Here is a 27,768-nt window from a genome sequence, read left to right as displayed (position 1 = left end):
TTTATTTTGGTATGAGCTTTCGTGTGCATGCACACTTCTTCAGATACACTTGAAACAGAAGTAACCAGACCCTTATGTATATACAGAGGGTGGTGGGGGTGGTGGGTGGGAATGGAAAGAGAAGTTGCTGAATTGGAACTCGTTACCAAGCTTAAAACTATGGAGCTACCTGGGATGAACAAAGACATAGGATTCTTTTCTCATTATGCATGATCAAACTTTCTTTAGCGCCTCAGCCCTTCTTTTTCTCCACAGGACCAATTGCAGTCATCAGCAGTCGTTAACAGCCATCAACAGGTTTACCACTCCTATCAGCCCATCACCCATTCCCCCCACCCTCTGTATATACATAAGGGTCTGGTTACTTCTGTTTCAAGTGTATCTGAAGAAGTGTGCATGCACACGAAAGCTCATACCAAAATAAAAACTTAGTTGGTCTTTAAGGTGCTACTGAAGGAATTTTTTTATTTTGCTTGTGAGGTAGGTTAGTGTGAGGGCGCAGAATGGCCTGAGGCCAACCAATGAGCTTCCACAGCTGAAAGGGGATTTGAACCCGTGTCTCAACGTCCTCTATTTCAACACTGAAACCCCTACACTAGGTTGGCAGTTTAGATAATGGTAATGGGCTCCCTCTGGAATGATGAGCTAGAACAGGGGTCGGCAAAGTTTTTGTGGCTTGGGCCGGTCCACGGTCCCGCAGATGCTGCAGTGGGCTGGAGTGTGTGCGCGTGCACGCATGCGCAAATGCTATTTCCGGCACGGAGGAGGCGTGTGCAACTTCCCATTGGCTGCAGGAGCTTCCCATTGGCTGACCAGCATTGCGGAAGGCAATCCCTGCTCTGCTCTGCACACGGGATTTAGTGCAGCGCACGGGAGCCAACCGAGCCAGTGGCGGGGGTCCCTGAGCGGGTTGCAAGGATTCATGGGCCAGTTAAACAACCCCCATGGGCCGCTTGTGGCCCATGGGCCTTAGGTTGCCGACCCCTGGGGTAGAACTTGCCAGTGGCTAATATGGAACCCTAGTATTGGAAATGTTACCCTTCCCTCCTCGGGATTGGAGACAGTGCAGTGCAGTGGTGTCAGTTCACTTGGTCAGCTTTCTTGCCCTGCCCTGAAGTATCTGCTTATGTTGCTCTTGACACCTGTTCCGACATAAATATCCCCCTCTTTCTACCCTTACCATGCCAGGTAGGTTGGACGAAGACCCTGTCTACTGTCCTTGTATGAAAATCATGTCCATGTAGGAATTAGCACAAATCTTATTGCGTAGATAAGCCTAAATGCATCCGCAGTGAGAAGCTGTGTGTTACTGTTGCTGTCTGGCGTGGTGCAGCAAAAAGCAGAGGTGAGAAATCAGAAGGAATTTCCTGTAGTAATCCGGTCATGTTTGAAGTGGCCCTCCAAAATCTCCAGGGTGCTAAAAAAAATTAACTTCTCTGCAAAATAGGAATTTGAACTCGGTATACTGTCTCTCAACACGGCACTTTGGGGCTAATGATTTCCCCCTCTAGATTTTGTTGCTGTTGGAGACATAATTCTGCAAGTGGTAATTACTGTTGCAGCTCATAATTCGTTGTTCTGGAGCATTTTCCTATTTGAATAAATAGTGTTGCACCCATCTGATACTGTCTTTATATGTGTGTATGTCAACTAGCTATGGCAGACCTACAGTATTTTGTGGTACTGCTGTGATTCCACCCCCCAAAAAAATTTATTGTTATTGTTTAGCTTGAAAAGTTACAATTTAAAGGGTAGTTAATGATTAACAACAATTTGGTGTTTCAGTGCTGTTTGTGAGGGTAAGTGAAAGTAATAATTTGCTCCAGTTTTTGTTTGTAAGATTAAAAAATGACCCTGATAGTAAGTGGCAGTGCTTCTGAGAAATTTCTTGACTGTCCCGTGGGATTATTTGTGTCTTTTAAATGCTCGCAGAGGGGAGACCACTGGCCTTTCAAATGTGTGTGAACATGAGAACATAAGCACAGAGAAACCATGTGAAGAATCCCAGACTTGAAGCATAACATTGTGTGTGCAAGCGCCCCCATAACTGAGCCCCTCACAACCAATTAATAAATGAACCGATCATGTCTCTCGTCTCATAAATACTCCATGCCTCACACTAGTGTCAAGAGAACGGCACAAACGTATGTTTAATTGTGGGGGGAAAACCCAAAACCTCAAATCCTCCCTCTGCAGTTTTGCCATAGTTTTATGATGCTGGATTTTGGACTTGTGCTTTTCCAACCCCCCTGACGCGCTCTCTTAGAAGGAAGGAAGGAAGGAGTTACACTTTCCTCATTGGCCTGAACAAAAGAAAAAAGAAAAAAAGAATTCCCACAGAGACCAGAGAGCCATCTGCTAGGAATTGGGAGTGGTTTTATAGTCTGATCTCAGAGGTAGGGGTGGCCTTGTGAGGCCAGAGGCTGGGCTGAAACTCCAGCCGGAGGCGAGGAACTGATCGGAGGGTAATGATTGTGTTTTTCTGTCCATTGGTTTATTCGCTTGTGCACATGCTTTCTCTAGGAGTTTGACTGAACATGTGTGGCTTTTACTTCTCTCGTAGCAGGCCCAGTTTTCCCTTTGCATCTCTCTGTCCCTCATGTGAGACACACTTTTCCACTGCATGTACCTGCTGTGGAGTTTTCTTTGTCGGTTGGTGTGGATCAGTTCATCCCTCTGTGTTGATTTTGCCCATAATGGTTCTGTGTCTTCTCCCTCCCTTTCCCCTTTTTGCTCCCTTACTCATCTTTGTCCACTATCTTGTCTATTTTTCTGCACATTGTTACATTTTACCTGTGAATCGGTGCATTTCTGGGAACTTGTCTGAAATTATTTGCTGCTGAGGTTGATTTTGGCCACAGTGGGCCAGGAACATTTCTTCTGGAAACACCTGGGAATTGGGATGGTACCACAGAAATCTGTTCTTACACAATTCAGAAGAGGGACACATTTCACCATTTTAAAACATTGTACATACAATAGCTGGGCGAATAACAGAAATTCTCTTATTATCCCACATGTTGCCGGTTTGTGTGGTCCAAGGCAGTTGCCTGCGCCTTTTCTTCCGCTGTGCCTATCTATTTCCTGTGGCGATTCTGTGCCCTATTTTCCGCAGCGTTGTGGGTTTCCATTTCTGTTTCTTGTGCAGTTATGCAAATCTGTGGCATACATTCATCATGCCACAGTGATACTTCAGTATGGTTGAAGGAAATGTACATAGCATTTCTCAGGGAGATTTTTTCCTCTAATGTATAAAGGCAATCTTTAGAAGAGCATCAGACAAGGAAATCTCTGCCCACACATTTATGGGGACAACACAGGAAGAAAATAACACCCACAAAGCTTAGAGATAGCCTTTTTGGTGCTATAATGCAAAGTGACACAGCAATTGTTTCTAATTTGGGTGCAACTAAAGCGGTTGACACAAATGCTGCCTGAATCCTCTCCAGTTCAGCCTCAGCTAAGTAACAGCACCGAAAATTCCCCGGTAAACCGCCCCCCCCCCCGATCTTACTGTTCACCACCTTCCAAATTTTTATTGACCTAACAAGAAAGAAATTACAAAATGGAACAGCTCAGTGGCTGAGCATCTTTCTTATCCATGGCAAAGTCACAAACTGAACTTCCTAGGGAGAAAATGAGGCACCAGAAAATACATGGCATCAGAAAATGCAACGTGCCTGTTGAAATTTAATGAAATTATCAAGGGATGGGCAGTGGGGTTTAAAAGTTGCATTTTTATTGGGGCTGCAAAAGGTTAAAAAAAACCCAGCAATTTATTTATTTTTTGCAAGAGTTTGCAGGAGTTCAAGGAGCCGGAAGCCCCATAATTCTGCCTATCCTTCCCGCCCCCAGCTCCCCATGTCTTCTTAAGGGCTTAGGGCTCTGCATTATTTTAAACACGTTGCTCTCAGCCTATTGCAGGCAATGGGAGAGCTTCACTTAGATGTGGGCTGAACTAAATAAGTTTCCTTTTTTCCAAAATGGACTCTCAAGCAATTTCATGCGGCAGAGAAAAGCCCCTTTGAGAAGTTGAGCCCCCTTCTTCTCCCAGAGCAAAGGCAAGTCTTGTTTTGTGATGAGAATCTTGCATGCCAAGGCTGCTGGAGTGGGATGTCAGATTAGCCTCCGCAGCAGAAGCTGCTCTGAGTGGAGCATGTGACTGCAGCGTTACGTTGGGAGGAAGCGGTAGAGGTCAGCGCAAAGGCATTTCGCCAGAGACTGCATGGCGGATGAGAGCTTTTTCAGATCCCTAACCCTTTCATCAGCCGCTGATAGCGAACAGAGGAGCGTCAGATTAATAATGGAAATTTCAGGACAGAGTACCGTAGTTCATTGCTCTCTGTCGCTGAGGGGGAGAACGAAGGGCTTCTGAAGGCCCTTTAAATATATTTTATTAATCCATCTGAGTGAGGGGAAACTTGCCATTCTTGAGGCTGGATGTTCAACTTTGGGATGAGGCTAGGGGAACACTCAAGAAATTCCCTTGTTGCAGAACGAGGAAATCTGGGTATCTCCTTCTGTTGGCGCTTCTTCAGTTTCAAATGTTGTGGGGATCCCATTCAGACTGAAAGGGTCGAGTTGCAGTCCACACAAACAGGCTAACAAACCGAAAGGTCTGTGGATTAATGGTATAGCACATGCTTTTCACATAGAAGACCCCAGATTCAGTTTCTGGGCATTTAAGTTAAAGGCTGTCTAGTGGCAAGTGTGGTTTCGAAAGGTCTCTCTGCCTGTCTGAGTTTAGAGAACTAGTTTCTGAGTGCTCATAGTGCTTCGCATTATTCTCAGTCCTCAGAATAGCCTTGTAAGGTAGGCTCGGATTAATATTCTCATAGCGCATTTGGGGGATGGGATTTCTCGTGCAATCCTATCGGTGTCGATTCAGAATTAAGCTCCATGCAGTACATTCAGTGGGACTTGCTCCCTGATAAGTTTATACAGAATCGCGGCTCAGGAGGGTTCGTGGAAGATTTGAACTAGGACTTTTCTGGCGAACACACCTGGCCACAACGCTAAAAAAAGGTTTGGCTGTTAGAATTGTAGGCTACGTTAACAAATTGTATGTGGATTGCTTATTTATTTATCATTTTCAATTTTGTCCTTAAGATGATTGAAAAGAATACAGCTTTGAATTTGGGGTTGTTGCTTGTTTGTAACTTTTAAATCATTTGGAAACGATAAGAGTCGTCCCTTGTGATCATTTTTATTAAAAGTTAGTTCACACATTCTTTTTCTTGTAGGTTGACATCAAAAGAAAGAATAATATGGTTTTCATTTCAGCTGGGCATGTAAAATAATAAAGTGGTAGAGAAGGACAGTTTATCTAGAAAGTGTGGAGGAATAAAGGACTCATATTTTTGAAAAGTGGTATGTGGAGGTCACAATCCAACCTAGTTATGCCTGCTTCAGCCTGCTGCTTTCGAGCTTCAGCATGTCCAGTTCTGTGTTGGTTTGTCGCCTGAGAGTCTTAACAGCTTCTGTGGGATTCTGTAATATTTATTCCCCCTCTTTCTCCCCACCAAGGAGGAAAGATTTAAGCATCTAAAATATCCCCTGGATGAAGAAGGAAAATTAATCTCCGTCTCGCCTTCAAAGTGTAGTTGAAATTCTGAGTGGGGAAACCAATGAGGCTTGTAATTGTATAAGGAAAGCATTTTAATTGCAAGGCAGGGGTGCAAGGAGGGTTGGTGTGTGTCCCCCTCCCTTTCCCGAATTCTGCAAATTTACTGTCTTCATGACAGCATTGCGTGTCAACTCCCGGCACTGGATGGGGTTGCTAGGCAGCAGGTTCTTCTATATCCCAAGACTTTCTGATTTGCCAGCCTTCCTGTGGCACATGGTAAGCCTCTTTCTAGCCTACCGTCTAGAGGGACTTTTGCATGCTGCTTGCATACTGTCGAGATCTTGCACCTGAAATGTGATGAAAGGGGGAGGAAAGCACTGCTTGTTGGAGGCTTGGGGGGGGGAGTGAGGGGGACTGGAGAGGGGATTCGCTTTTTGGCACTGCATCCTCAGTGTGGTGCAGAGAAGGTTAGGGAAATAACTGTATGTAAAAAGAACGAGGCTGGGACACAAACCCTGAACCAGCAACCGGAACAAGGAAAAAAGGTTAGTGGGTTAAGTGACATGCATTTCCTGCCTTTGCGAAGGTGCCTGTTGTAAACCTAAGAATGGAGGCAGTAATTCAGCCATTAGATGTGGATGGAGGTTGGAGGATCAAGTGGAGCTGTGGGGGGGGGGGGGTGGCGGCGGACGCTCTGTTCCTCTGCAGCCGCCCTGCTGTAAAACTGCTCCCAAACTCTTACAAAGGTGACTTGGGGAACAAATGGATTTAGTGCTTTGCAAAATTCCATCTGTGGATCCTTTCTCACGTTCTCTCACGACCAGAATCTTAGAAGATAACAAAAACAGGAGCAGCTGAGCACAGCTCATTTCTCTAGTCTTGCTCTTGCCTTTGCCATCCCTTGCGAAAGCAACGCTGGTCGTGAGGAAGCATCCACCTTGGTTTAGGTTCGAGCAGAACTGTTTCAAACTTTGTTATTGAACCCCATTTGGAAAGAGCTGGGAGAGAAGCTCTTCCTGGCAATCCAGAGCAAAGAATCACATTGGAACACAGAGCCAAGGGCTGTGCAGGCACATAGATAACCAGTTTCATTTCTCCACTTTTGGGGGTAGGGCTGTGTGTCTCCCCCTCCCAGATATTCCACTAAGAAACCCAGAACTGCCTAGATGGGTTTTTCCTTGCAGAATCCAGTTGTTTTTAAACCCATACAGAGGATTAATGGAATGTATTCTTGTGAGACCCTTAACGTTTATGCAGTTACTACGAAACATTAATGATTTGTGGGAAATTGCTTTTGTTTCTTATGGTTGGTTGGATTTTCAAAAATGTTTATGTGCTTTTCAGGTACTGTCTGATGAGTGTGAAAGGATGCTTCACAGATTTCCACATTGATTTTGGGGGCACTTCAGTTTGGTATCATGTATTCCGTGGAGGGAAGGTAAGTGGCACCTTTGGAGGAGGAGAAGGGGAAGGGAGGGGGAGCCCTTATTTGCAGCTCAGTAGCCTCTGTTTTTATGCTCTTTATCAGATTGCTTAGGCTCAAAATCTTCAGTAGATTTTGGTCAGTAGAAAATGCTAAGATAGGAAGAACATCATGCTTTTGTGGTTTGTGAAACAAAAATGGAGCATTGTAATCTGCTTATTTTTTATACTTGTTCCTAGCTTCTTAATTTCTCCTGGGTGACTGTGGGGACCTATAAAAAAACAGCTCGTGACATTAAAATAAATAATGTTACACCAACAACTCATTATTAAAGCAAAATACCAACAAATAATAACCAACTATCACCATTTCTCAAATATCTGGTGAAAGAGAATGTGCTTGGCTTCAGAAACTGAGAAATATATATTCTGTTAACCTAGTTCCAATAGGATCACTCTCTGTTCTCAACTCTCAGGACAGGTGATTTATTTTCTCTCTCTCTCTCTCTCTCTCTCTCTCTCTCTCTCTCTCTCTCTCACACACACACACACACACACACACACACACACACACGTACTTTATGTCTTTTACACAAATGTATTAGGATTCAATTAAATGTTTATATATGCTGGTTGTTCTGCAACTAGAATCACAGGTCCTTTTCTTCAGATCAGATCATAAGGTCTCAGAGGCCGAGTGCCACTCAATTTTTCTGCCCAATTTCTTACCACTGTTGGCGTAATGCAGGCATCCCCAAACTTTGGCCCTCCAGATGTTTTGGACTACATTTCCCATCTTCCCCGACCACTGGTCCTGTTAGCTAGGGATCATGGGAGTTGTAGGCCAAAACATCTGGAGGGCCGCGGTTTGGGGATGCCTGGCGTAATGACTTCTGGGCTGCAGTTTAAGTGTGCTCTGGCCCTGCATCCTGCTCAGTCAGGAACTGAAGAAGTTGAGCAACTCTTCCACAGAGCAGAAGTGTGGTTGGCTTGTTGCGGTCAACTTGATTTCAGTTCTTGGGAATTGCTTGCCTAAAACTTGTATATTACTTGGGTACAGATTTGGCAGCAGGAGTTCTGCAAGGCTGGTTTAGACTTTTTTAGCCATATCAGGCTCCATTGAACATAAAATATTTTTTTGTGTTCCACCATTAACTGGACAACACAAGCCCCTAGTAGTAGATCTGGAACACACTGAGTGATCTTAAACCTCAGTTTTCCCCTGTCTCTTGAGACAGACGGATGTCAATAAAACAAAAAGGGCCACAGTGGTGAAGGAAGTACCTAACTACACAATAGCAGAGTGTGGGGAAAGGTTCAAGTATGCAGCATGAAACAGGCATACCTATTGGTTAGAGCAGGCATGAAAGGTGTGAATATTGTGAAGCTGTTAGAGCCACTGGCATGCCAAGACAAAATGCCGCCCAAATCAGATGGTAAACTCCATCTAGGGCTAAATATTGGCATGAGACCAATTGGGTTTATATATATATATATATATATATATATATATATATATATATATATATATATATATATATAAAAGACTTCTGTACTGCTCTTCCAGTTGCTTATTTCACAAAGTGGTTTACAATCAGTAAAATACATTGGGGAAAATATCAGTGATACAGCAGTGAAACTAAAAGTTGCATTGCATTCAACAATGGCAAGACGTAGGCACTTCATCTGGTCATGGCAGGACTCTGGGATCATGATACAACTAGCCAAGAATAAGGTAGGCATGGCCAAACTCGGCCCTCCAGATGTTTTGGGACTACAATTGCCATCATTCCCGACCACTGGTCCTGTTAGCTAGGGATGATGGGAGTTGTAGTCCCAAAACATCTGGAGGGCCTGCGCATAAGGGAAAGCTGAAAATAACTTCCAAGAGAGATTTTTGGGAAGTCCTTCTGATCAAGGCACAGCCCTTTTGCAAGGGTCTTTTGGGGGGAAAACCTTTAAGCAGGAAACATCCAAGTATGAAAAACTTCTTTTCTGCACCTCCTTGGATAATTATGAGAAACCTTGAGGAAATGTTTATTGGGGTAAGAGAAGAGATTGCCCTGCTTCTAGTTTTTCATTTTTATTTCTAGATCTTCTGGCTGATCCCTCCAACTTTGCAGAACCTAGAACTCTATGAGGAATGGGTTCTCTCAGGGAAGCAAAGTGACATCTTTCTGGGCGACAGGGTGGAGCTATGCCAAAGAATTGAACTGAAACAAGGGCACACCTTCTTCATTCCTTCAGGTAATGCAACTGTTTTTTCAAAGCCATGTCCTTCTCCTTGCATGTTTTTGGGACTAGAACATATTTATGGAAGGCCATCTCTTGATCCAGACCTGAACCGTTGCTGGATCTACAGCAGGTTGTTACTTTCTGCAAGTAGAAAAGTAGCAAGCCTGGGAGAAAGCTGCTTGCCTGGCCCCTTGCATGCAGGACTGTATTTTCCGTTTCCAGGGAGTACTTAGAGGCAGTGAAGTATTGAAAAACAATGTGTGCCTTGCTTGCGGTCTGAAATAGTGTGGTTTGTTTCAGCCTCCCAGTTGTGTTACATGCATCCTTCAGACATGTGAGCCTCTGTTCCTGAGGCCTCTGGCTGCTCAGTTTGGGGAGAGAAGGTGTTGAGCTGACCTCTGAGCTAAAGCCAGCAGGTAGTAGTGCTCTGTTCACATAGTAAGGCAGAAGGCCAGACTTCTGATAGGCACCCCAGATCTGTCTAACCCCAAGGCTTCATGCTGCCTGCTAAATGGAGGTGCTGGTGTTGCACACTCCTCTTCTGCCCTGTGCTTGAAGTCTCGGGTTTTTGGGTCCTGGGTCCTGTACACACCTGTTCCTAGGTAGCCTACTAGACGAAGTCACAGCCTCCAGCTTTGAGGTTCTTTGTTCAAGCCTTGGGGATAGGGACAACAATATTACAGGCCCTTCAGCTTTTATAGTGAAAACGCATCTGGGACAAAACACCATGACTGGGGGAATTTTAGCACACTCTGTGGTCACTGAAACTTCACACTACATAAGACAGCATTTATTATACTTACCTGGGGGGTGGAGGGCTCACCAAGCAACAGCTGTCTAGTCTCTGACTGAGCACATGAAGATCATGGTGTGCTCTTGTGTGTTGTATGCGGCTGTAGGAAAGAATTTGCATGCTGACATATTTATCGCGCAAAATCCCCATTTTGCTCTCCCCTTAAATCCTTCCCCCCACTCACCTTCCAGTGTTTTTTACTTTGCCACTCTCAGATGGTTTTTCCCAGGGGTGTGTGTTCTTTTCCCAATGTCTTTCATTTTCTCCCCACCTTTCTAGGGTGGATACATGCTGTCTATACTCCAGTAGATTCCTTGGTGTTTGGTGGAAACATCCTGCATAGCTTTAACGTTCCCATGCAGCTTCACATCTATGAGATCGAGGATAGAACAAGGGTAAGGATGCTCAAATATATCTGACTGTTCACTCGTGCAATAAGAGTTCTTTTTGAAAGGCAAGACACGGAAGGTACCAAGATGCCTGGAAAAAGACGGGTAACTTGCCTGCAGGTCTGGGTCTCTTGGGTGGAGAAGCAACTCCCACATCTTTGGGGCAGGGTAGCGAAGAAGCACAGTTGAGGTCCAGGACAGAACAGAGCAGCAGGCTGCATTGGAGCAGGCTGGAGACCAGGAGCAGACTTGGGTCCACCTGGTGCTTCCCAACTGATGTTAAATACCATCTTTTGAACCCTGGTTTTTGCCACCCTCAGGCAAAGGAGGGATTCTGGCCAAACTCTAGTAGTTGCAGGCCATGGGCAGCTTGATGAGCACTTTGGAACCTTCATTGATGTGACATGTTGGTGGCAACGTTCTGGGGAGCTAAGGAGTGACTTTGTGTGAGTGAGGTGAGCCTTCAGTAGCACCCCAGCAGCTACAGGAATGAGATGCTGTTTTTGGTTCCTTCCCTTGCTCAACTGAATATGGATGGTTCTTTGCCAATGGTGCCTCCACTCTCCACAGGCCCTGCAGGTTTGAGGACCAGTGGCTGCCCTTCTTCCTCCAAGTGGACCCATAAGCCCCACTAGACGACACCATTCTACCTTCAGCTCCTCTTGGAGCTGTGCTGCCCAGAGCAGAAGCCCATCATTCCTTGCCCTGCAATGCACTCTACCTAGCCTAGTCCTATTACTTCTCGTTCTGGCTTGGAGTCCTCATTGCCCATGGCGCATCCTCATAGCTTATCTCTGTCATTTATGGCATATCCCCCCCTCCCAGGCTCCCCTTGCAGGTCTGTTTCCCCAGGACATCATTTTGCAAAATTTTGTTTGACGGGGGAGGGGGTTGATGTTGTAGATTCTGCCTGCCAGCTGGCACAGGGCTACACTCCACCCCTTGGTTTTGATTGGTTCCTCAACACTTGGCTTTGTGGAATTCTAGTCTGTCATGGAATTCTGTCAATTGTTCCTGATTGGCTTCCTGGCACTTTATTTTGTGAACATTGGCCAATCACGTAGCCCTGTCAGTTGTTAGCCAACTGGGTCCTCAGTAGGAGTTCTGGAAATCCCACCCCCCTCCAAGTGTCCCGTAAGGGCTTGCTCTCCACTGTGTGTGTGGTGCCCTCTGCTTTCCCCAGCTGCGGCATCGAGTGGGCCTTTCATGCCAGTTGAAACATGGAAGGTGGCAATGTCCTGCTCCACCTTTTTAGGAGGTGTTTGAGAGAAGGATCTACCCACTGGAACACAGGAGGTGACCCTTCTGCCTCATTTTCAAGAGGTGCCATGTTATATTGATAGGACTTGGCTGCTAATTTCTACACAACACAATTCAGAGAGGTTTGGTGTGCTTCAGAGGACAGGTGAGGCAAGTGCTTGGGGCTATTGAAGTGTATTCATCACTTGCAGGTAGTAGACAGGTATGTAGGGTGCACTGCATCTCTCCCAAATTTACTTGTATGGCACACAAACTGCTGGGAGAATCCATAGAACCCCATATTCCATTGTTTTGGTTGTTCCTTTTTTCAAACGGTATGTTTATTCCGTTCACACTTGTCTTGAGAATCTTGAAACATGAAAGGAGGGTAACTAGTGTTTTTTCAAAAGATTAATTGATCTAATCTGAATCTGAAAAGCCCCAAGTCTCCCCTCCCCTGTGGATTCATTGCGTGGCCTTGGTCAAGCCATTCTCTCTCTCTGCCTCAGTTTCCAGTATGTACAACTTGGAACAATAGAGAACTTATGTAACATGAAAATGGTGTTACGAGGGTGAACACAGCATGAATGGGGCCATGCTTACTGGTGTACCCTGCCCAACCAGTTTGAAGGTCTCCATTGTGTGATGTACCAGTAAGGGTGTCCTGGGGCTGCAGCCTAGACTGTGATGGGCAGCCTAGTTCTGCACAATCTACCTTTTCGTTTTGTTAAACTACAATTCTTGTTGTCTCTTGATGTGCATATAAGTTTATAAAACAATAGTGCATCCTTAGGCTCTCCTGATATTAATGGCACAGCTAATCTGCACAAATGATCCTAATTATGCCCTGTTGCTTAAGAAAGCGATCAGCGCCCTGCTGAATCAGACTACAGGCTCCTCCAGGCATCCTGTTTTTCAGCATTCATTCCGGTTTGCTTGCACAAAGCTTATGTGGTGGTTAGACTTCTCTGTCTTTATTTAACATTCATCTTACAGTACTCATTTACATATATTCCTGTTAATCATTTGTTCATCCCACACTTTTCAATGCATCTCCCTGTCACTTTCGACAAATCAAAATGTCCCAGTTTTTTTAAGTTGATCCGCTGTGCTAGGGCAACAGAGCACTTTAGTCCCCTTTAAATCTGCAGACCCAAAGTTCTGGTCTTCAGTTGAATATCTCCTGCAAAACACTGACAACCTGGAATCTCCCTTAAATACAGTGGTACCTCTACTTACGAATAACTCTACTTACGAATGTTTCTACTTACGAACGGAGCTCCGTCCGCCATCTTGGATGCGGTTTAGATAGGATTTTTTCTACTTACGAATTTTTAGATAGGGTTGCTTCTACTTACGAATTTTTTCTCTTAATGCATTCCTATGGGATTTGACTTACATTTTTTTTTGACTTACAAATGTACGTTCGGAACGCATTAAATTCGTAAGTAGAGGTACCACTGTACTGTACTCTATCCAGTATCCCCAACAACCAGCAGGCATCTGGTGGTCCAGTTTGGGGGGCTGTAGCCTGGCTTCTGCCAACCCCTGGCCTAGGCAGTGTTTTCTCAAATGGAGCCACGGTCACTGTGTGTAGATGCTGGGGACTTCTCACTGAGCCACTGAATCACTGTTTTGCATTTTGGCCTTCAGTTACAGCCTAGAGATCTTTGATATGTGCTGGGTCTACTCTTTAAGTGTGTGCCTTAAAGCCAGGAGATGTGTGCCTTAAACCTGCATAACAAAAGAAAGAGCAAAGCCCATGGCATTGAAGATTGTGTAGGCAGAAAGCAGCTTTTAATGTAAAGTAAGGGACCCAGGTGGCGCTGTGGTTAAAACACTGAGCCTAGGGCTTGCTGATCAGAAGGTCGGCGGTTCGAATCCCTGTGACGGGGTGAGCTCCCGTTGCTTGGTCCCAGCTCCTGCCAACCTAGCAGTTCGAAAGCACGTCAAAGTGCAAGTAGATAAATAGGTACCGCTACAGTGGGAAGGTAAACGGCGTTTCCGTGTGCTGCTCTGGTTCGCCAGAAGCGGCTTTGTCATGCTGGCCACATGACCTGGAAGCTATACGCCGGCTCCCTCGGCCAATAATGCGAGATGAGCGTGCAACCCCAGAGTCGGTCACGACTGGACCTAATGGTCAGGGGTCCCTTTACCTTTATCTTTTACAACGGGAAGGTAAACGGTGTTTCCTTGCACTGCTCTGGTTCGCCAGAAAGCGGCTTAATCATGCTGGCCACATGACCTGTACACTGGCTCCCTCGGCCAATAAAGCGAGATGAGCGCCGCAACCCCAGAGTCGTCCGCAAGGTCCCTTTACTTTTTAAAAGACATTTACTCTGCAACAGCAGCTGAGAGGCGCAGGGGCTTATGCCTTTCATGCATAATTACTTTGCAGAAAAGGCTTTACTTTGCAGTAAAGTGCTGCTTCCTGCCTCCTGGGTCTTCAAGGCCAGCTGGGCAGTGCATTCTCTATATATTACAGGGTGAAAAAATATGAAACCTTTATTGCGGTCTGGAGTTCATACTGATAAGAGACAAAATATCAATATATTGCCCACTCCTACTGCCAAGTCCTGTCTCTAGGCTGTAGCTGAAGGCCAGTCGTGACTGTGTTTTTCACAGTCCGCCCCCCCCCCCCCGGTCTCACTTGCAGGAGCCTCAAAATGCCTCTGCATAGCAAGTTGACTACTGGTTAGCATGGAGTTGAATTTTCTTTCTTCCTTTTTTCTTTTTGTCTGAAAGACAAAAAATAGAATAAAGACAAAAATAGAATAAAATGGTGGCAGAAAGTGACAACCCTTTATGCTACAAAAAATGTATCAGCTTCCTGGGAATCTTGGCTGTCATTTTTAATGTACAAAATATTTTAAAAGCAACCCCACTCCCCCCCCCTTTGCTCGAAGATCACAGCATAAAAATACAAGATGAGACTATATGCTTAGCAATGTATTGGCAATGCCTGCTGAGATCTCAGAAACCAGACAGGTGATTGGATCAGATCTCCAGTGGTTGAGGGGCCTCAGGGTTTTAGTTAACTGTAGCTCTTTCCACGATCGGTGACTGGTAAAACTAGAATAAGTTATACCGATAAGAGAAATTGCACCAATATACTCAGTTTTGTTTACTTGCAAATGCCGTGCAGAATTTGGATTGTCCCTGTGTGCAGATTTTGGGTGGTTATGTTTTTATTTTCAAGAATAATATCTAGTTACAGAATAATAATAAAAAATGTCTCCAGCAGTACAGATAGTGCAGAATTAAAAACAACAACAACATTTTAGCACAGAGTACCAAGTAGCTTATCTACTTGGAAGGAAGCGCCACTCAAGATTGGTTGAGGCTCACGTGCAAGCAGTTGTGATTAGTCCTCTTAGTTCTTCCTGTGCAGATCATATCCTGTAACGCTTTCTTCGTTCAGAATATTGCAAGAGAGTATCTGGCTGTTCAGCTGATCTTCCTTGGTGGATTCCATTTAGGCACATGGCTTTCTTTCAAGCACTTAACCTCTCTCTCTCTCTCTCTCTCTCTCTCTCTCTCTCTCTCTCTCTCTCTCTCTCTCTCTCTCTCTCTCTCTGTGTGTGTGTGTGTGTCCAGCAGCGGAAGGAGATTTCCTGGTGCTATTCACAAAGCAATTCTTGCCAGCACAAATAGAGAGTGTCATGCAAGAAGTGTGGCTTTGCTCCACCTTCTTTTTAAATGGCAAGGATGGGCTTGAGCCTGTGCTGTACTTTGGTGTTCAGAGCCCCCCACCTCAATTTTTTCTTTCTTTTAATAGTGGGAGCAGCCTGGTATTGTCTCAGCACATTGCTGAGACTGTAATGCTGATTTATAGCCTGATCATACGTGATGATGTTAGTCTAGGACCTAGAATCTAGATTAATTCCTCACATCTTGAGGGTTGGGAAGAGTTTGGAAGAGATAGACAGAGAGCTGGGGCGGGCAAAGCGTAATGGTTAAGAGCATGAGTCCCGTGCCATGAGCTTGCCCGGTTGCCTGAGGCTACCCACTGCCTCTTGGCCTTGCCCTCCCCACCTGGGAAATATGGGGCTCGTACAGGGGTAAAGGTAAAGGACCCCTGACAGTCGCGAATGACTCTGGGGTTGCGGCGCTCGTCTCGCTTTACTGGCCGAGGGAGCAGGCGTTTGCGGCGAAACCAGAGCAGCACTGACCTTCCGATCGGCAAGACCTAGGCTCAGTGGTTTACACCACAAATCCACCTGTGTCTCATCATACAGGACAGGGATAGTTATTTATTATATTTCTATTTTCAGGGTGGTTTACAACTGGAATAAAACAATTTGAAGTGCTTCATAAGTATGAAAAGTTGTTGTTGTTGTTTTGTTCGCTAGAGGTCTGAACTGATCCTTCTGTTGGGCTTTTAGAATAAGACTTTTTGAAGATTGTCAGCCCTTCAAATGGGTAACAAATGGGTCTCGGGTGCAGATCAAATAAGGTTGGCATCGTGTGCTCCAGAAAGCAGGCCCCTAGTGACATTATGCTCTCAGCACGGTATCGATAGGGGCCATTTTGCAGCAGCAGGCACTTCCAAACGCTATTCAGGGGATGTTGCAGTAATTTAATCTGGATTTGACCAAAGCATATGTGACAGAGGCCAGATCCTACTGGTCTCACTTAACCACATAATTAATGTCAGTCTGGCCCCAAAAAAGAGAAATAGAAATTGTTATGATGTTTGTGAGTCTTACTCTCAACGGACAAATTAGTGAGTGGCTGGTGTTTTTTTTTAAGGGTTAAGGAGGCATTCCTATGAGAACTGATCTGTATCAAGCAGTAACCAGAGGTGTCAGCTAAAAAATGCAAGACTTGTGGTGTGCGTGTGTGTAGATAGATTTTTTTTTTGTAAAAGCCCCTGAAATATCTTTTAACATTTCACTTTGAACTCTGGGAGTTATCCTTCCCCAGTGTGGATACATTTCCTCCCATAATGTTCAGAAATAATTTGAAAAAACCTTTGGCGGGTTGTAAATTATTGATCACAGAACTTACCACTGGAAAGAATCAATTAAATCATTGCCTCCAAGCCCCTTCTAGGATAGGCTTTTTTCCTTTGGTAGATGATATATTGGAATATTAAATGGTACTGTTTTTAAATGGTACTGTTTTGGTCCTGCAGTTTACCGCATTTCCTAAGTAATGGCCTATCTTTGTGCTATAGAGTTTGCAGGGCGGCTTGCAGTAAACCTGCAATTTACGTGGGGGTTACGCTCTGGGATATTGCCTAAAGCTGAAACTGCATAGAGTAAAAACGCATTGGGTGCAATGGCAGGTGGGATTGCCAAAGTGTTTTTCCAGACACCCACCCACTTTTTGCCTGCCCTCTTTTTTTTTTTTGCCAAGTGCGTGAAGCTGAATGTACATAAGTTACATGTGGGCAAGTTGTGGCATTGTTATATTTATTTATATTTATAATACCGCCTTTCTGTCATTTTGAAACTTAAAAGTACCATCCCCGGGAGGAGGGCTTTTACATACTTGGGTTCAGCAAGGTCGCTGTATTACCTTCCTTCTGATCATATCTTGGGACCAGCAGGCCCTAAAATGCATTAAAACCCAAAAGCACTGATTAAAAAAAAAATATTCCAGAATTGCAACTGTAAGAAACTGCAGCTCACCTCCCTCTCCCTCAAGCCTCAAATCCCTGCATCATTCATCAAATGATCGGACAAATAAAACAGTTTTAACTAACTGCACACAAAAAGGCAGCCAGGATGGTGCCACACAGATGTTTCTGGGGTGTTCTTAAGAAGAGCCTTTCTGCCTTAGGCCCAAGTGCCTTCTGTTCCAAGATGCTGCTTCCCACATCAGCCTGCAAGATGCTGATTCATCCAGGGCATGATGGCAACATCCCTCCTCCATTGCTTCGCTTTCAGCAACTAATCAGTGATGTACTGGAGCTTCCAATTTGCCATCATGGTTAATTGCTGCTGGTAGAGCTTTCTGCTTTGTAGCAGCCTTCCTCAGAGGGTGTTGGACTCCACCTCTTCTCAGCCCAGTGTGGCCCAGGGCTTGGGAGGGTGGTGGTTGTGATCCTGAGCACCCAGTTAGGGAAGGCTGCTTTATAGAAATACAACTTGGATTTACTGGACAAGAGCCCCAAGAGCTGATTGATTCCAGGATTCTGATCCTAGCAGTGGCCAGCTAGAGGAAACTTCCAGCAAGGCATGAGGGCAGCAGCTCCCCTCCCCTCCCCTCCCCTGTTGCAGTTCATTTCTGCACCTGGTTCATTTCTGGCAGGGTGCGTCGTCTTCTATTCACAGCACATGCACCGGCCGTCTCTCGCTTTTGATGGTTTTGCAGAGCACAGGGCACATTTCAATGAGATATCAAATTAGAGACACCGAGGGAATTGGCTGTGGGATGGAGCCTGGACCGCGAGGCCATTAGGAACTCAAATTGACGATTCGGAATTGATCGTCCATGGCACGGGAGCACTGCATGCCTTGTGACTGCCTTGTCTTACGCATTTGAATTTTATTTCATTTCATTTTTTACATTGGTAAAACGGCTGAATTTGGTGACGCTCAGAAACCTGTCAGCAAAAATGTTGAGCAAATGATGTCTTTAATATTCCCCAGGCATCTGGCTGAAAACCTTTGGAAGGCCGAGGGGTGGAACGGGCGGCTTCCTGTTTGTAAGTCAAATTCTTTGCCAATTTTGTTTCCTGCAGTGCTCTCTCTAAAAAAGAAAAGAAAAGAAATAAACATTAATAATTTGAGTTCCTCTTATGAACATCCCTCTTTTAACATGGCTGGTTTCCCTTGTGTATGACTATTCCAATGAGCAATCTGGTATGTAACTGAAATCCTAGGCAAGGCAGCGGCAGCCAAGGTGGTGCCCTTGAGATATGGTTGGAGCACAACACCTGTGCTGGTTGGGAACAGGTGGGAGTTGTATTCCCACAGCATATTGAGGGCACCTGTTGGCTACTTCTGCCCTAGAAAGAGCTTCGAGTATGCTGAAACCCCAGGCTTGAAGGCTGATGAAAGTGGCAGATATTGCCGGGATGGTTGGCCTGTATTCTGAGAACCTCGCTATTAGTGGGGCAGAACTTGTTCAATGGTGGAGCATGTGCAGAGATGGTGTTTGTGGTATCTCCAGTTAAAAGTCTCAGATACCAAGTGATGGGGAAGCCTGAGAAAGCCGAGAGCCCCTGCCAGTCAGCATAGGTGGGCAATACTGGCTAGGTGCTGGGCTGGCTCCAGGCACTGGGGCAGTTAGGCATTTGCCTGGGTCCCGAAACCGCCAGTGGGCTCACTGCCATCACAGCGCTACCATTTCTACTAAGAAGACCAGGTGCGGCCTGTGCAAATTCTCAGTTTGCATGTCCTGTCTCTCTCGGGTGAGGGGAAAGCACTGATAGGAGCAAGCACTACCTATATGGACAAATAGTCTCATCTGATGTAACGTAGCTTCCTATAGCCCAAACTTATAAATTCAGTGGTACCTCGAGTTAGAAATGTCTCAGGTTACAAATGCTTCAGGTTACAAACTCCGCTAACCTGGAAGAGTTACCTCGAGTTGAGAACTTTGCCCCAGGATGAGAACGCAAATCGTGTGCTGGTGGCGCAGCTGCAGCAAGAGGCCCCATTAGCGAAAGCACGCCTCTAGTTAAGAACAGTTTCAGGTTAAGAACGGACCTCCGGAACGAATTAAGTTCGTAACTAGAGGTACCACTGTAGTACCAGCTGGATAAAAATAAGTTTCCTATTGATAGAGCAGGTGCACTCAGGTGGTATGAGATCATGAGAGGGGCTGCTGCGGAGTGGATGTGCTCCCTGCACAATCTCCTCAAGGCATAGCTTGGTAGCCAGGGGCACCAAATTGAATAAAATATTGGGGGGGACCCAGGTAAGCCCTGCCCCGATCCTATGCACCGTATATATGCCTCTGGCTTGTCTGTCCCCTCTTTCTTCCCCATAGGCTCCATGTGGAGTCCAAATACATTCTGGGCACAGGTCGAGGTGTCCCTAGATGCCTGCATGCCACTTTCCAGTCACTGGTTTAAAAAGCAACCCTTAAAAAAACACATTAATAACGGGAGGGGCAAAGGGCCTGGGCATGCCCCAAGGAGCTGTATGAGGTTGCCATGGTACCACATTGGGAAACGCAGGTATAAGCTGTCCTGAGTGGCCATTTTGCTTAGAATATACATAGAACCCAAATGCTGTTGGCTTTGTCCCTAATACATTTCTCCTGCATTCAGAGTCAGAATACAGAAAAGCAATGAGAGAAATATGCATTATTACTATTATTATTATTATTATTATTATTATTATTATTATTACTACTACTACTAACTACTACTACTACTACTACCCCGCGCATATGGCTAGGTTGCCCCAGCCACTGTGGACAGCTTCCAACACATTAAAAAGTTCTTCTAAAAGTTGTATAGTTACTTATCTCCTTGACATCTGGTGGAAGGGTCCTGACCTTTAAAGCCCTAAACGGCCTCGGCCCTGTATAACTGGTGGAGCGTCTCCACCCCCATCATCCACCCCCATCATGGGCGTCACTGCCCAGAAGGCCCTCTGCCTGGTTCCCTGCAACTTCACTTCTCACAGTGAGGGAACCACCAGAAGTCCCTTGGAGCTGGAACCTCAGTGTCCAGGCTGAATGATGGGGGTGGAGACGCTCCACCAGTTATACAGGGCCGAGGCCGTTTAGGGCTTTAAAGGTCAGGACCAACACTTTGAACTGTGTTCGGAAATGTACTGGGAGCCAGCGTAGATCCTTTAGGATACGACGGCCACTCCCAGTCCCCAGTCTAGCTGCCACATCCTGGAATACTGATTGCAGGTGCACAACGCGGCGTGACTTTAAATGGAACTATGGATGAAACATTAGGGCTTAGATGGAAACATTTTAAAAGCAGGCCGTGCTGGAAATAGACATCCATGGTACTGAATGGATGCCAATATTCCAGCATGCTGCAGAGCAGAAAGAGAGGGGGGGGGGAAGCATGGCTATTCCATCCCTGCTGCTCAGAGCTGCCTTTGGCTCTTCTGCAACTGTCGCCTAGCAGCAGCAGTTCCAGCAAGCTCCCTGCACTGTTTCTACTCCAGTGGTCATTGTAAGTTTAAGAACTAGTGCCGGAGCTTCTTCCTTTCCTCCTCCATCCCCATTCCCTTTTCCTTTTATGTCATCTATTGTAGATGGTTTTTCATTGATCTGTAACACTGCTCTGGAAGTGGTTTTTAGTGGCTTTTTTGCTAAAGGCTGGGATAAAACATATTATAAATAAGTGAGCCCAATGCACTGTGCATATATCTCTAGTATATTCTGGCTAAGTCTTCACCTGCCACCTTTAGAAAAGTCACCAGTAAAAAGAAGGGGTGGGAGGTGAAAGGGGGAGGTGAAAAAAGGAGTAAGAGCAGTTAGAAATAAGTGATGTAGACAAGAGTAATGAGTGCAGTAATATTCTTACAGGGCAGCACTTGGAAAACTATCCACATTGGGTTCTTTTCAACTAACCTTTACTCATTGTAGACCCCAGAAATGAATAATCATCACTAAGGTTTGATCCTGCTCTGGAGGATAGGACTTGAACAAATGGCTTCAAGATATAAGAAAGGAGATTCCAACGAAACATCAGGAAAAACTTTCTTACACTAGGAGGTGTTAGACAGTGGAACGGTCTCCTTCGGGAGGTTGTGGGCTCTCCTTCCTTGGAGGTTTTTAAGCAGAGGTGGGGTGGCCATCTGTCATGGATGCCTTAGTTGAGATTCTTGCATTGCAGGGGGTTGGACTAGCTGCCCCTTGGGGTCTCTTCCAGTTCTAGGATTCTAAGCCAATATTTTGCATCTGGCCACAGGTGGTGGGCCAAGGTGTCTCTAGGAAGAAAAGAAAAGATATCGTGAGGGGAAATTTGCAGACTGCTTTATGTATGCTACACCCTTTTTCTCTTTGTGGAAATCAAGGTGCTAGTATGTACTGTATCGTGGTCATTACTGTGTTTGTGCAAAAACAGCAACCACAAAGCGCCTCGCTATGACTAGCAAAGTGCCAATTGCTATGATTGGAATTTATTGTCTACCACTGGAACAGACTGTTTATTTCTATGGAAGAAAGTTGAAAGCAGCTGCAACCTAGCCGCCCCTGACTTCCTGTGAAGTGTGCCTCCTACAGGGGAGGAAGGTGCAGTGCACCAGCCACCAAGAGTGATTAAGGCACAAACTGCCAATTTATGCCTATACAGTATATTTACAAATTGCTGATTGGGAATTGATGCCAAAATAGAGTGAGGCCAAGCAGTGAGTTTGCTTGAACTGTGGGTTCCCCCAGAGCCAAATCTAATGCTCTCTCCACTGGATGACACCAGCTCTTGAAAGTGCAAGCTGTTACGCCGACTGTGTATCTCACGTCTCAATAATCTGAAGTGCCTGCTTTATGACACTCACCTTGTTGTTGTTGTTTAGTCGTTTAGTCGTGTCCGACTCTTCGTGACCCCATGGACCATAGCACGCCAGGCACTCCTGTCTTGCACTGCCTCGCGCAGTTTGGTCAAACTCATGTTCGTAGCTTCGAGAACACTGTCCAACCATCTTGTCCTCTGTCGTCCCCTTCTCCTAGTGCCCTCAATCTTTCCCAACATCAGGGTCTTTTCCAAGGATTCTTCTCTTCTCATGAGGTGGCCAAAGTATTGGAGCCTCAGCTTCACGATCTGTCCTTCCAGGGAGCACTCAGGGCTGATTTCCTTAAGAATGGATAGGTTTGATCTTCTAGCAGTCCATGGGACTCTCAAGAGTCTCCTCCAGCACCATAATTCAAAAGCATCAATTCTTCGACGATCAGCCTTCTTTATGGTCCAGCTCTCACTTCCATACATCACTACTGGGAAAACCATAGCTTTAACTATACGGACCTTTGTCGGCAAAGTGATGTCTCTGCTTTTTAAGATGCTGTCTAGGTTTGTCATTGCTTTTCTCCCAAGAAGCAGGCGTCTTTTAATTTCGTGACTGCTGTCACCATCTGCAGTGATCAAGGAGCCCAAGAAAGTAAAATCTCTCACTGCCTCCATTTCTTCCCCTTCTATTTGCCAGGAGGTGATGGGACCAGTGGCCATGATCTTGGTTTTTTTGATGTTGAGCTTCAGACCATATTTTGCGCTCTCCTCTTTCACCCTCATTAAAAGGTTCTTTAATTCCTCCTCGCTTTCTGCCATCAAGGTTGTGTCATCTGCATATCTGAGGTTGTTGATATTTCTTCCGGCAATCTTAATTCCGGCTTGGGATTCATCTAGTCCAGCCTTTCGCATGATGAATTCTGCATATAAGTTAAATAAGCAGGGAGACAATATACAACCTTGTCGTACTCCTTTCCCAATTTTGAACCAATCAGTTGTTCCATATCCAGTTTTAACTGTAGCTTCTTGTCCCACATAGAGATTTCTCAGGAGACAGATGAGGTGATCAGGCATTCCCATTTCTTTAAGAACTTGCCATAGTTTGCTGTGGTCGACACAGTCAAAGGCTTTTGCATAGTCAATGAAGCAGAAGTAGACGTTTTTCTGGAACTCTCTAGCTTTCTCCATAATCCAGCGCATGTTTGCTATTTGGTCTCTGGTTCCTCTGCCCTTTCGAAATCCAGCTTGCACTTCTGGGAGTTCTCGGTCCACATACTGCCTAAGCCTGCCTTGTAGAATTTTAAGCATAACCTTGCTAGCGTGTGAAATGAGCGCAATTGTGCGGTAGTTAGAGCATTCTTTGGCACTGCCCTTCTTTGGAATTGGGATGTAGACTGATCTTTTCCAATCCTCTGGCCATTGCTGAGTTTTCCAAACTTGCTGGCATATTGGGTGTAGCACCTTAACAGCATCATCTTTTAAAATTTTAAATAGTTCAGCTGGAATATCATCACTTCCACTGGCCTTGTTATTAGCAATGCTTTCTAAGGCCCATTTGACTTCACTCTCCAAGATGTCTGGCTCAAGGTCAGCAACCACACTACCTGGGGTGTATGAGACCTCCATATCTTTCTGGTATAATTCCTCTGTGTATTCTTGCCACCTCTTCTTGATGTCTTCTGCTTCTGTTAGGTCCTTACCACTTTTGTCCTTGATTATGGTAATCTTTGTACGAAATGTTCCTTTCATATCTCCAATTTTCTTGAACAGATCTCTGGTTTTCCCCATTCTATTGTTTTCCTCTATTTCTTTGCATTGCTCATTTAAGAAGACCCTCTTGTCTCTCCTTGCTGTTTTTTGGAAATCTGCATTCAGTTTCCTGTATCTTTCCCTATCTCCCTTGCATTTTGCTTGCCTCCTCTCCTCCGCTATTTGTAAGGCCTCGTTGGATAGCCATTTTGCTTTCTTGCATTTCCTTTTCCTTGGGATGGTTTTCGTTGCTGCCTCCTGTATAATGTTACGAGCCTCCATCCATAGTTCTTCAGGCACTCTGTCCACCAAATCTAAATCCTTAAACCTGTTCCTCACTTCCACTGTGTATTCATAAGGGATTTGATTCAGATTGTATCTTACTGGCCCAGTGGTTTTTCCTACTTTCTTCAGTTTAAGCTGGAATTTTGCTATAAGAAGCTGATGATCTGAGTTACAGTCAGCTCCAGGTCTTGTTTTTGCTGACTGTATAGAGCTTCTCCATCTTTGGCTGCAGAGAATATAATCAATCTGATTTCGATGCTGCCCATTTGGTGATATCCATGTGTAGAGTCGTCTCTTGTGTTGTTGGAAGAGAGTGTTTGTGATGACCAGCTTGTTCTCTTGACAGAACTCTATTAGCCTTTGCCCTGCTTCATTTTGAACTCCCAGGCCAAACTTGCCAGTTGTTCCTTTTATCTCTTGATTCCCTACTTTAGCATTCCAATCCCCTGTAATGAGAAGAACATCCTTCTTTGGTGTCATTTCTAGAAGTTGTTGTAGGTCTTCATAGAATTGGTCAATTTCACTTTCTTCAGCACCGGTAGTTGGTGCATAAACTTGGATTACTGTGATGTTAAAAGGTCTGCCTTGGATTCGTATCGAGATCATTCTGTCATTTTTGAGATTGCATCCCATTACAGCTTTTGCCACTCTTTTGTTGACTATGAGGGCCACTCCATTTCTGCTACAGGATTCTTGCCCACAGTAGTAGATATGATAGTCACCCGAACTGAATTCGCCCATTCCCTTCCATTTTAGTTCACTGATGCCCAGGATGTCGATATTTATTCTTGTCATCTCATTTTTGACCACATCCAGCTTACCTCCACTCATGGTTCTTACATTCCAGGTTCCTATGCAATATTTTTCTTTACAGCATCGGACTTTCCTTTCGCTTCCAGGCATATCCGCAACTGAGCGTCCTTTCGGCTTTGGCCCAGCCGCTTCATCAGCTCTGAATCTACTTGTACTTGTCCTCCGCTCTTCCTCAGTAGCATGTTGGACGCCTTCCGACCTGAGGGGCTCATCTTCCAGCGTCATAACTTTTATATGCCTGTTGTCTTTGTCCATGGAGTTTTCTTGGCAGGGATACTGGAGTGGCTTGCCAGTTCCTTCTCCAGGTGGATCACGTTTAGTCAAAACTCTCCACTATGACCTGTCCATCTTGGGTGGCCCTGCATGGCATAGCTCATAGCTTCTCTGAGTTATTCAAGCCCCTTCGCCACGACAAGGCATTGATCCATGAAGGGGGACACTCACCTTAGCTGTTCCTTACAACAACTGTGTGAGGCGAGTCCATGAGAGTTCTCATTTTGCTAGTGGGAAAGCAGAGACTGAGAGGTGACAACATGCCATGCGTAGGACCAGGATTTGAACCCACAACCCCACTAGCGCCGAGTTCATTTGTAGAAACCTTTAACACATGTTCACCACCACATCTGGCGACTGAGGAAGCAGCGATATGGTGTCTTCATGATAGTAATAGAATTAGTAATATATTTTTTTATAAATTCTAATCTCAATGCTTGAGGTTTGCATGCACTTTTTCAAAGAAGAACCGGAGCCCCTGCACTCCCCCCCCTTTATTATTGTTATTGTCTTAGTCTCTAGGGCTGCTGAGTCTGCTGCAGAGTACAATGCTGGGGAGAGCCCAGCCACTCAACATTGTGTTTTGCTCTGAGACCTATATTTACATCCCAGGGGGAGGAATAAGCATTTGCAGATGGTAGGCTGTTTTGTGTCATGGGCTCTCAGTCTTTTAAGTAGATACCAGCCTCCCTGATATTTAGGAACACAGAGGGTGGGGCGCTGCCAAAGGTTCACTCTTCCCCAGAATCTGAGGTCCTTTCCCTTTTTTCCTCTGAAATGTGGCACCTCCGCTCAGCCCCCTTCTCTGCTGTGTGAGAGAGGGAGAGTGAATGATGTCACAACATGAGTGGTACTACCGGTATGTGGTACAGAAGGAAAAAAACCTCAGCACCCGAAGGGATCCACCTTTGACAGCATCCCTGCATTTGATATAACAGGAGACTTGCTGGATCAGATCAAAGGGGCACCCTGTTCCCCACAATGGCTAGCCAGATGCCTCTGGAAAAGCCCACACATAAACACAGTCATCCCTTACTTGTCCCCAGTGCCTGACACTGAGAGGTATACTGTCTCTGATGCTGGATGTTCTGCCTCGCTGCCGTGGCTGATAATAATTAATAGACCTCTCCTGCTCTTCTGTGAAATTGCCTAGTTGTCTTTCAAAGCCAGTGGACGCCACCACAACCTGTTGGGGCAAATTCCGGTCTATTAATGATGTGTTGTGTGAAGAGGCGCCTTCCAGCATGTACTTTTGTTCTCATTCTGTTGGCGGTGTGTTCATGTGGCTGTGCAAAAATGGGAGGTAACTCTTACCTAGGTCATCTAGCAACATACACATTCTCAACTTGCATCCTCTGGAGACTAACATGTGTATCACCATTTCTATGCTTAGAAGTGGGAAGAGTAATATATCAAATTAAAGTTCTATTTTGTGTGTGTGTGTGTGTGTGTTTTGGGGGTGGGGAAGAATCCATGGTGAGGATTCCACCCTCCCCTTTCACTCCCCTTCCTCTCACCCCTCTCCCCTCCCAGGAAGGTGTAAAATTAGTGAACCACAAAATGAAGCGCTAGTTCACGGAAGGCAAGCCAGGCTGCTCATTGTGTATGCAGAAGGCATCCATCTCTCTCAGCTCCCGCCCCTCTCTTCCTCTCCTCCCGCTCCTGCAAAGGCAGCTTGTGCTCTTGATAAGATGATAACAGGCTTGAGGAGCAGCAAACTTCCCTGCCTCCCAGATTGACCAATGTTTTCCCTTTTTGCTTTCAGGTGCAAGCCAAGTTCCGTTACCCTTTCTACTATGAGATGTGTTGGTATGTTCTGGAGAGATACGTGTTTTGCGTGACCCAGCGCTCCCACCTCAGCAAAGAGTATCTGAAAGAATCAATGTTAATTGGTGAGTGAATTCTTTTGCAGTTAATAATTGGAGTGAACAGGCAGGAAGATGGAACGGCACCCTTGCTTTTTTGCTTCTGTGCACAAATGGGTCTAAAATCATAACGGTGAAGAATTGTGGAGATTGAACTGAATTATTTTATCATTTCCTAAAGGAGCAAGTGTGTGGCTTGAACCTCGGGCATTTTAACCAGCACACCAAGTTCCCCCAGGAAATGATATTTCTCAAGGTCTTCTGTGAGCAAGCGAAACACACATTCAGATATGTATACTTTTGTGTTTCTGCAGGTTTTGAATCCTCCCAAAGAAATGAGGGTTAACTGGGTGCCTTTGACACATGGGAGCAGAAGGGCTAGGGTGGCATCCAAGGGCACACACCTAAATTCTGCACAAAGGAAGTACATTTTTCAGCACTTGGAATAAATTCTTTGAATTTGAATTTATTATTACAGCCACAGACCAGTTCCAGCCCACATACAGTATCAATGAAATCATAAAACACAATAGGGATGCATTTGAATTTGCAGTCAAATATAACAGAGACAATACAGATATAACAACAGTTATTAATATATATAAATTAAAACTTAGTTACTAAAATACAACCTAAAATTAATCGTTTAAGGCCTTAATCATTATGATAGCACCAATTGTTTTGCTACTCTTAACATGATCTCAGGATCCTTGTGCTCTACCAGGGATTTTAGACGTTGAAGTTCGGATTCATTTGAAGATCTTTGCAAC

At 45.2% G+C, this 27,768-nt stretch overlaps 1 protein-coding gene across 4 annotated transcripts in view; it reads left to right on the top strand.

Annotated features, from left to right (window-relative positions):
- KDM2B (lysine demethylase 2B) overlaps positions 1–27,768 on the top strand; it is a 91,204-nt gene that overhangs the window by 30,641 nt on the left and 32,795 nt on the right. For 2 of the 4 annotated variants that reach the window (XM_060269258.1, XM_060269259.1), the window contains 4 exons: positions 6,911–7,004; positions 9,082–9,235; positions 10,296–10,411; positions 26,899–27,025. In XM_060269258.1, coding sequence (XP_060125241.1) covers positions 6,911–7,004; positions 9,082–9,235; positions 10,296–10,411; positions 26,899–27,025 — 491 coding nt within the window. Of the gene's footprint in view, positions 1–480; positions 7,005–9,081; positions 9,236–10,295; positions 10,412–26,898; positions 27,026–27,768 lie in introns of all 4 variants that reach the window. The other 2 variants (XM_060269261.1, XM_060269260.1) reach the window with 2 other exon arrangements.

Source organism: Zootoca vivipara, chromosome 17, assembly GCF_963506605.1.
Source record: "Zootoca vivipara chromosome 17, rZooViv1.1, whole genome shotgun sequence".
Classification (NCBI taxonomy): Eukaryota; Metazoa; Chordata; class Lepidosauria; order Squamata; family Lacertidae; genus Zootoca; species Zootoca vivipara.
This window is presented reverse-complemented; position numbering and strand designations above follow the sequence as displayed.